This window comes from Phalacrocorax carbo, chromosome 9, assembly GCF_963921805.1.
Source record: "Phalacrocorax carbo chromosome 9, bPhaCar2.1, whole genome shotgun sequence".
NCBI lineage: Eukaryota > Metazoa > Chordata > Aves > Suliformes > Phalacrocoracidae > Phalacrocorax > Phalacrocorax carbo.
This window is the reverse complement of record NC_087521.1, coordinates 22,684,022-22,694,601: the sequence shown is the minus strand read 5'-3', so window position 1 is coordinate 22,694,601 and position 10,580 is coordinate 22,684,022. Positions and strand designations below refer to the sequence as shown.

The window sequence follows — 10,580 nt, the reverse complement described above, 5'->3', positions numbered from 1 at the left end:
GAGGTCTGATGCCCACCTTGAGTCCCCAAAAGCCCTTGGGATGGATGGCCTGGGACAGGAGAATGGGGCCACAGCCATAAAAACATCCACGCTGCGCTGTGGGACAGACCGGTCATGCTAATCTGAAGAGAGGACTGGGAGAGAGCAATGACACAAGGGTTCATGGTATTAGGGCTTCTAAGCTGAAGTCTGAAGAAGTTAAGACATCTTTTTTTTTTTTTCTGTTGGACTTTGAAAGCAGGTGAATCCACTTGAGTAGAAATAGCTGCAGTGTTTTGTTTGTGCCATATATGAAACAGAGATGGTATCCCAAGGCTGACAAATCACGCAGCTTTGTAAATTGCAACAAATTATTAGTGTCAGTGTAACATGGGAGATAATAATTAAATAACTGCATTTACAGACTTCTAAATACTCTCAGGTAAACTGAAAATAAAATGAAAAATGACACGCTGCCGTCAATTTGAAGAACTTTATCCAAAACCACAACTTCCATCCCATATTAACAAAACGTGTCATTTTCACCATAGTAAAAGAATGAACCAGAACAAAGTACACACATAGTGAAAGCAGTCAATAACCGGAAAAGAATATAGCAAGAGCTTAAAAGAATACATTTCTGTTAACTAAATTTGCTAATTACAGTTAAATGAAACAGAGGGTATTTTTAAAGTTATTTTTCTCTTTACAGTTAGAGATCCACATTTCAAGAACAAATATTACAAGAGTAAAGGTTTTTCTTTAAACCAACCCATATATTACAAAAACAATACAGAGAAGCCCTGCAAACCCCTTAGTGTACAAAACAAGGTGGTAGTGAGAAAGCACAGGAGAATTAAATTGTCAAGGAGTATTAAGAAAAATAACAGTGTATACTAAAGGGCTCCCATAAAGCAGTTTTACATGAGGTGAAGGATATAATTTCCATATGACTGCAATGTTGCATGACATACAAGTGCTTTTAGAAGTGTCACTACTTAGCTTGTTTTGGAAAAAACCCAAAACACAACAATTAGGCAATACTTGAGATAACTGAAAAACAAATGTTATAGGCTACGTCACAAAGCTAGCTACTGGATTTATTTACATTACTGTAAAATTTCACTGACGCTTTGCACTCCACTCCTTCTAAACTTCATAACTTCATAACTGAAAGAGGTCTTTGTCAGAGAAAGAACAAATATTTCTCAGGTTAGGTTCTCAGACGATAGAAAAAATAGTGCAACTTTTTGCTACATTACATACCCTTCCAGCATATCTATCAAAATATTCAGACTTTGCTTTTATTACCTTCTCATTTAAAAAAATACAGTATTCTTCTTCCTGTTTTTCTTTTGATTAGGAAGTTACAGCTATCTTTAGATAGATTTAAAATAAAACCCCAGCAACCCAGAGGTAGTCCTGCAAGACGACCCACTGAAGCAGATGTCAGAAGTGTAGAAGTGTTGTTAATCCAGTTGATTCCAGGTGGAGGCAAAGGTTGTTGTGGATAGAGCAGCTTGCAGGCCCAGGAACTCCGATCATCCTTATGAAGGCAGTAACTGAGAAGAGTTTTAGGCCTAGATCTGTAAACAATTCAATCATTTGTTTATTAGCGGGACCGAACTCCACAGGAAATGCGACATCACCTTAATGACTGCAGCTCAGGAAGCTCCCAAAATAATACCAGAACAAGAAAGGACTTGTGGGGGAGGCTGTTCAACAATCTCAACAATCTCTGTTCTGGCCAGGGAATACACCTCCTTTTGTTCACAACGAGATTTAGAAATGTGCAATTTGGCTATTGCAGCTTGGCCAGGCATCTGAGAACTACAGGTATGACTAGATTTGATAATACCCATGGCATATCTCATTGTGGTTGTTTTTTTCTGCTGAAATTTGTTAGCGCTTAATGGCCTTGACCCTACAATAAATCACATGGGCCTTTGCAAGTCTCCTGTGTATGGCACTTCCACTCCCCTTGATGTACCCCAAGTGCATTACCACTGATTTGCTAAGAATAACAAGGGATTTGGGGCTGAGAAAAGCTCAGTAAATGCTGACTGCAGAGCAGTGCAGTATATTTAATAAAATCTGCATGTCTGAAAGGTATCTTTGTGTTGTATGGATGCTGACAATACAGGTACCAATCTTCATGGCCACATGTTACTCTTCTGCTTGGGGGAAACACTTTGCTGTTTGCTAAGGCAGATAATGATTGTAATCTTCCTGTGGGAAGAGACCATATATCACTGATCTTTGCACTTACTGTGATAAGTCCTTACTTATCACTGATGTTACTGTCAGTGAAGGTCAGTCAAAGAAGTGGCTGAGAAGGGCTGAAGAACATTGTTGGCTTCCAGATGTGCTCCGATACCAAGAAATTAAAAGAATACAGAGAAGATGAGGGGAGAAATAAAATGAAGCATAGAGACATGTGGTGGTGTCAAGGGGGTTTAAAAGAGTGGATGTGAGTTCACATCAGGGTACTTCAGAGAGGAATGAGGAATGATGAAGTCTAAAGGATCAGGTAGTGACTTTTGAGACATTCCTGAGAAGTGGCTTGTCTCTCTTCTCAGCCTTTTCTAACTGTCACCTTGTTAAAGATCACCTTTGAGCAGTACTGACATGAAGCTGTGGATTAAAATGAGGCGATGCTACTGTACAGATGATACTTGACTCGTTAACATTCCATGCTTAAGAAACCTAGGTGTTTTTTGCTTTTGCAGGGAGACTCAGCAGAGCTTTGGAAGGTAAATTTTGCATGTATTCTACCAACAGGGGAAGCTTTTTGAGTATTTTCTACAACTGAAAAAACATCTTCATTAGCAGCCTGCATAGGAAAGATAGAGTAGGTGGCATAATGCTCCCAAGACTTCCCAAAGAGATGAAGACATAACTTGTGCTCATATAAAAGACTATTTGCTTTAGTACCAACAGATCAAGTCTGTCTATGAAATGCAGGCAAACCTGCCTTCAGGGACATATCATTGAGATGATTAGACATGTGACAGGTTTGTATTATCAGGGTTGTTTTCTTTTCCAGTTCCTGTGCTGCTGTAATTCCCAAAACAGGCTACTGCAAAAGTAGGTCTGGCCGTGCTGTCTCGGTGTAAATAAGCTGGTACAGGCCAGAATGAAATAAAATTACCATGCATTTCATTCTGTAAAGGGACATATTCTCCTGGAGTCTCCTCGGTAGACAGCCGGACTCCTTTGTTCTACTTTGTGCCTGAAATGCCAAAAACTAAAATGCTACATGGTTGGTCCCTACCTGTTAGGAGTTCCCTGACTGTCTGGAGAAGAGCACAGTGGTGACTTCATTTTCCCTGTTTTGAGCTGGAAAGACAACGTTTAAAGGCAAAGAGGGGCTGCATGAGGAAACACAATAAATTAGTGTGAGATTAAGGGCAGTAGGAGACTTTAAGGCCTCAGGATGCTTTGATTTCTTTAGGTTGTTCCCAGGTCAGCAGCAAAGGGCTAACTAGATGTTCAGCCATCCCTGTCTTTCCCTTATAGTGGCTGACCAATGTACCAATAACAATATACCTAACAGAATATTGATCTCCGGCTCTTCTTCTGATAATGGAATAAAAGCACGTATTTTCCTCAGGATTAGTAAACTGTAAAATGAAGAGAGACATGCTGTACCTGGTTACTTCACTTAAACTCAGCTCAGGCCACGTGCCCAGGAAGCCAGCAGGGCTCAGAGGGGCAGAGCCGGAGTTAATGAAGCGCTCAGCTCTGCCTGTCAAAACCCTGATGTCTGACATTATCACCAGGGACCTGACTGCCCTTTTCCTTTCTGCGCATTAACCAGATGAATTCCAATTCTCCAGAGCTCTGAATGCTCTGGAAGCACAAAGCTTTTTGATCTGAAATTCTGATTTTTGGCCTTTTTCTCTTGATAATGGAAATCATCCTTAAAAAGAATAATTTTCCAGAGTCTGCTCTGCGCTTAGCCACAGGAAACCCAGTAAAATTACATCAGATAAACGGAAAGAGCTACATTAAATTAATAACTCTCAGCAGCCTGCAGAGAAATTTGAAGAGGATATTAACAACTGAAATTGTTTAAGAATAGCAAAAAGAAAGCTTCTAATAATAGACAATACGCATCAAAACTTATAGACTAAGGACTCATGTTTTTGTTTGGTCCCAGACACAAAGGCACATTTTCCCTTTATCTTCAAAAGGATGTACAGGATAAGACTATAATGGCTGTCTGGTTCTGTTCACTCCTGATTTGGGACTTGTCACTACAGGTTGCTCAGCACTTTGGTGGGATGCTGACTGCCCTCAAGTCGCATGGCAAACAAGGATTTTGGAGAGGGGAATCTCATTACTTCTGAGGTATTTATCAGCTATTTATCACTCAAATAGCTAAATACATTATTTGGAGCAGATTAATCTGCTGCGGTTGTTGCATCAGTTTCAGAATCTGTTATTCAGTTATGCAAGCAGACATACATCCTCCTCCCTCATTTTCTTTTAGGAGGTTGTAATGCTGTGGACAAGCACAGACTCCTAGCCCTGCAGATAAAAATATAGCAGGATTAGCTGTGTAGGTTTCCCTACCCTGTTCTCCTATCTAATGTGCCTTTGCACCCACCTCCATAGCTGTTATGCCTTTAGTGTCTATGCTGTGGTGGTGGCACAGCTGCTGTGCCAAGCTGCTGGCTGCTTAGAGCAAAACAAATTATTAAGAGACAGTTTAAGTATTTGATATGTTGGTATCGATCCCTAGAGGCCATGGCTAGAAGAGACATGATAGGGCGTCCAGTTTGCCTACCTGCTACACATGGCCCATTAATAACTTTGCAGAGCACATACAGTATTGCTGCTTCTGTTTGTACAATGATGTTTACAACATAGCTAGGGGTCTAACACTGCATATAGAAAATGTTTTCCTTTGTCTACTATAGAGCAAACTCCAGTCAGGATCTTGTAACTTTTCTGTGCTAGATGCTTTTATTTAAAGCACAGCTCTTCTGTAAGTGGAATCCTGCTCTCACGCCAATAAACAAAGTGCTTAGCACGGCACAGAGTCCTCTTCTGCTTTTACAGAAGAGCTTCAGAAAACAGCTCTGGGGAATGTGTTTGGGCTTCCTCATCACCCCTCAGTGAGTGCCAGCAGTTATCCAACTGCCTGGCTCCAAGGAAGGGAGAAGCTCCAAGTTAAGCTGCGTTGTCAGTTCAGGGTATAACATATATCCACATAAAGAAGCAGCAACACATTAGACAGGACCATACCTATGAAACATCCACCATTCATCCACTTCTCCATTCCCCTCTGTGGCTTCTCTGAACTTAATGATGGATGAGTCCCCTTTTTCAAGGGTTCCCTAACCACCCAAAAGATGGAAGTGGTTGTAGTGGATTAAGCCTGAACATAACATCCAGAAACACACTGTATGTTATTACACTCAGAGTAGATCAGAGTTTGAACCAGCTCCACCCACTGTGATTTAGGGATCTTTAGTACATCTGACAATAATCTCTACCAGCTCTCACATGCAGTATCCTTGCACCTGTATCCTAAAACTATTTTTTTCCCAACAGAAAAGCTGCACAGTTACTGTGAAGTTTAACTATGAGATAGGAAATGCCCGCAATTGCTGCCTGCACCCAGTTTGCCATGTCACCCTGTCAAGTCAATTACTTTAATTAAAGTTGTATCTGGCCCTTCTTGACAACTCAGCCTCTAACGATGAAAATATTCATGACAATAAGCTGGATGAGGAAGGCAGAACTCATTGTTTTCCAAGACTCCTGCTATTACTATCAATTTCACATGAAAGTAGGGCGCTTTCTTTGGGAATAGCAACACAAAAGTGTCACTCAGTTTCATTAGCAGAGTGGTAGCTCTTTGCTGTTCCCTCTTTAAAGCTCTTCATGGGTGAAGAATTTAGTCCAGTGCTTTGGCAGCGAAACAGAGACATGGCTAATTGCAATTAGATTAATATTCTAGGCCATTTAAACAAAGCACAGTGCTGGCAAATTCATATAAACAGTAGAATAATCCCATTGGGCAAGTACCATACTGCCAAACTGGTTTTAATCATGGTGGAAATGTTTTGCCCTTCATGCAAAAACAATGCTTGCAAGATCTGGGATAACTAGAGATCCTACAGAAATGCTGAAGAAAAGTCCATGAGTTATTGATACAATTCCAGACGCAGCAGAATATCCGAAAATGGTTGGGACAGTACATTAAGCAGTATCTCCATAGGACCTACACGTTTGAACACCAGACCTTGTCCTGCTCAATTCCGTATTGGAAACATCTCTGCAGCCTTCCAACCTCACTTAACAGCTTGCTTTCTGCTCAGCGAGAATAAGGAGTGTAAGAACAGGAGAGGTACACAATTTATGCAGCTCCCCCATTTTTTTGGTATCCTGTGCCTATGAAGGAACAAATCACTATATTAGGACAGTGAAAAAAAAATCATCATTTTTACATCATTCTTAAGACAGCTATTTTATTAGACAGAATTTGCTTTCTGTCCCGCTGATCTTCCAGAACTGGGCTTCTCAAACTTTTTCCAAGCACAGAACTTGTCTGTCCTCAACCATCTTCACAAAATCCTACCTCCAAACAGGGAAATAGCTGCACACACAGAAGCACTGTTCCTCAAGTGAGTTATTGTTTTCCTCATCCTCAAAATAACTGTTTCTTTTCTCACCCATTCTAGCTCTGTCTGCATCTTTCCCAGCTTTAAAGACCAGTTCCTAGCAAGGGAAAAAAAATATACAGTGACTACTGAGTGGTGGTAAATACTGATTTGGGGCATGCTGCTTTGATTCAAGTAACTGTCCACCAGCCCTGCAGGAAAATGGGTTTATGGAGAAAAGAAGAAAATCCAAACCCCTCTATGCATTTGGCAGCTCTCAGTCCAGCCTCAAGCTCAGTGGCAGGCAAGTATCAAAAATAGTCTCTGTGCCTGCAGACAAGGCTTTCTGGAATTAGAGTAGTAGCTGTATGAGACAGAAAACCTATACAGTACATGCAGACATAGAGGAAGAATTTGTCTGCTACTCTCAAAGTGCAGACATTTTATATATTTCTGTTTATTTTTTAAGGGGGAAGGGAGATTTCCAGCAGAGGTGATTTTTTTTTTTTCTTCCCTCAAGCTTTTAGAGTCTCTGAAACAAGGAAGGCTACGGCTTGCTTTGAAAAGGTACAGCTCTTAAAAAGGAACTGCTCATGGGAACAATGCAGTGAAAATGCTGTCCCCCAACAGAACAAATCTGAAAGATAATTGGAGTTATTACCTAAAGCAGGCTATATAAAAATCACTTCCAGAAGCCTCATCAGAACCCAGAGACATATTAATACTGAAATATAAGCACTTGCATACCTGTCACTTACTACCTCTTTTTTTGGTGCTGTTTCTACCCCAGACATACCTGACTCTTGTACTCACTCCCTTGTGAGCACAAAAAGGTCCAATCTTTCTTTCCATTCTGTTTTTCTCATAGACGTTACTCACTGTTAATTCTCAATTTCCCCACATTGTTTTGACATGCCAATAATCTTATGAAAGCACACAGTTGCTGTGGGAGATCTGGATTACAGTCAAACGAGCTGAAAAGCGTGGTATCTGGCCTTTGTTTCCTGGAAGGGACACATCTACAAAGCACTTCAGTCCAGTACCCCTAGAGAGAAATGGGGGCTTGTGCTACTGCTCTGTTTAACACGTTCTCCTCTGGAGTGCAGACCAGCCACACTTTGCAATAGCTGTGCTTCCTCCTGCAAACAGCAGACAGGTTTAGCATCAATTCATAGATTATCAGATCAAGTAATTGATACTGGAAGGCAAGTGTCAGCATGCAACTGCCTGTCATAGGTTTACGACTCACAATTTTGAACACAGCCTAGTACTGTATGCACGTGCTAGAAACTCATACACGATGACCTTGTACTTCATCAGAACTGAGCCAATGCAAACCATTTACTCCATCTGGAAAACTATGATGTCCAGCAAATATGACACAGAACAATTTCATACAACATTCTACCACAGTAAAAAAATGCACAAAAAAGCTGACAAAACCCAGAAGAGCCGCTAGAAAAATCTAAACAGTAGAAAATGAGTACTTTCTATACAAATCTCCCTTTCTTTTTGTATTTGCTGTACCCACACTGGTCTCTCTTTTATTACATTCCTGTACAAAACTAGTATTGGCTCTGTTCTTAGTTAAAGCTCTCACCCCCATACAATTTGCAATTGCATCCAAACTCTTCTGCCATCAGGATTCAAGATGATTAACTTTTCCGTGATTGTGGCAGCACTTAACAAAGTCCCTACCTATATGTATTTATATAGATATACATGTATTATACACACATACATACATACACATGACAAATACTGTTGCAGTTATTCTCTCTTCCAGTGTTTAGAGTGATGGTCACCCTAGAAGGTGAAGGCATACACCACTCCCACAACCACAATATTTCCAATTGTTGCTATTATAGCAATCCATAACAATATAGCATCATTTGAAGAACGGGATGTCTCTTCTGGTGGATTCTGTGTGGAAGAAGCTGCATGGACATTGGCTGATGAGTTAAACAAGGAGTACTCTGTGCTAAAGTCCTCGTTGGGTGAGTCCATAAAGGCTCCTCCCATAACAGGAAGCTGTGAAGAAAGATATGGCAAAATTAGACTGAAGGCCAATGTCGGTATTTGCTTTGTCTCAAAATCTTTGCAAAAGAGTAACCATTAGCAAACCTGCAAAATTACTGAGATGTCATGTATGTGGTGCTAACCTGTCAGGAATACCACAGACACACACTTTACACTATTTCTTCCATTTCTGTTAGCATCAATATTATTGCAGGAAACCTACATATATTCCATGAATATACGTAATAGCTGGCATTCAGGCTCCAAGTCAACCAAAGTAATTATATGCATTTAGAAACAAGAGATACAGCTATCCACAAAGCGCTCACATACCAAAATGTAAGCTTACAAGAACATGATTGTTCTGTGACTACCAACAACAGAATCATACTACACAAAGGCATCGAGCAAGCACAGCAAGGATGAGGTGCAGGGAATTTGTTCTGCCTTTATGTATGGCTCAGAAGTGAACCCTTGATTTATCTAGAGATCCTGCAAAAACATATGAATTGCAAAAGTTGTTACTGTAAAACAGGCGGAGCGTACTTAGTGCTCTGATTTCACTTGCAAAACACGCCATTGCAATGATGCAGGATTTATAAATCTATAAGTGGAAAAACTTCAAATTGGATTTTGAAAGGCTCCATAGCAATAAAGTGGCAAATTGCAACACTTGTCCCACCCCAGACTTCTACTGGGAAGGATAAAGTTTCTTCAGTGCTCCGTGATAAAGTTAAAGCAAAAAAGAATTATTTAACATTGTCCTTATACAGGTTTTAGTTGTCTTCCCAATTTCATCCTAGAACACAACACATGTTCTTCATGATTCAACAACTATTTTACCCTCTACATAGAGGTACGGAACACATCCCTCTGCAAATGTACGGATTCTTCATTCAGGCAAGAGCAGGATACCTAATGCACTACTAAGACCATCTACTACTAAAATAAAGTTCACACAAAAGGTTTTTCTTCCATCCATGTTCTTTGTATGTTTGGGAACACTGGTGTGGAGGATTCTTCCCTGGCTCACTGAGTGCAGGCTCCATGGTCTCATGCAAGTAGAGGACGTTGTTTCAGAAAAAGCTGCAGAATATCTACTTCACTTTTCTGTATATGCTCAGGGCACACACTTCTGAATATCCTGTAAAAAGCCAAAGAGCTGCTTGGCAACCTCAGAAACCACAACTCTTATGTAGTGCAGGAAGAGCATGAGCAGTGTGGGTATTGCAAAACCCCAAGTCTCTGCAGTACTCAGTAACTAAAACTCCCGGACCATTGTAGTAGGTAGATAGACCAAACCCATGGCATTATTGCAAAACAAAACAAAACAAAACAAAACAAAACAAAACAAAACAAAACAAAACCAACAAACCCCAAACCCAGAGGCATATGTCCAAATCTCTCTGCCAGCCTGACCAGAAGGGAAAAGTTCCATCATGGCATTGATGACTGGTTTGATCTTGAGCAATGAGTAAAACCTAGACATCAGTGCATCCTACCTACACTCTCCTTTAAAATCTTGTAGAACTCCAGTGCTTCAAGGGAAGCTGAAAAACACCTGGGAATGTTCTCCTTAAGAAACACTCTTACTACAACACCAACCAACCTTTCCTTCCCCACAGTGGCTTCCATGCTGCTGCCATCTTCCAACCTTTGGACCCAATTACAATCTCCTGTTTTACACCCCACTTGTAAATGCTTTTGTGTTTTTTCCATTATTATTCTTTGCCTTTCTCAGCCAGGCTTTCTTCTACAGATGAAACCCTCTGGCTCAGTAACAACAAAATAAAGATCCTTCCTGCTGTTTTACTAGTAGTAGTACTATTACAACTAGAAGCAGCACAGTACTGTTGAAGATGCCACAGCCTACGAATAACAGAGGAACCAACCTTGCTTTCACTCAGCCACATAACAGAATGTTGCTATACCATCAGCATTAAATTACCACGGCTAATACACACCAGA

At 40.6% G+C, this 10,580-nt stretch overlaps 1 protein-coding gene across 3 annotated transcripts in view; it reads right to left on the bottom strand.

Annotated features, from left to right (window-relative positions):
* Positions 1-458: 458 nt before the first annotated feature.
* Positions 459-10,580, bottom strand: part of C9H14orf132 (chromosome 9 C14orf132 homolog) — a 46,055-nt gene continuing 35,933 nt past the window's right edge. For 2 of the 3 annotated variants that reach the window (XM_064460708.1, XM_064460706.1), the window contains exon 2: positions 459-8,624. In XM_064460708.1, the coding sequence (XP_064316778.1) occupies positions 8,400-8,624 (225 nt within the window). In that variant the 3' untranslated portion in view covers positions 459-8,399. The remainder of the gene's footprint in view (positions 8,625-10,580) is intronic. The other variant, XR_010374475.1, reaches the window with a different exon arrangement.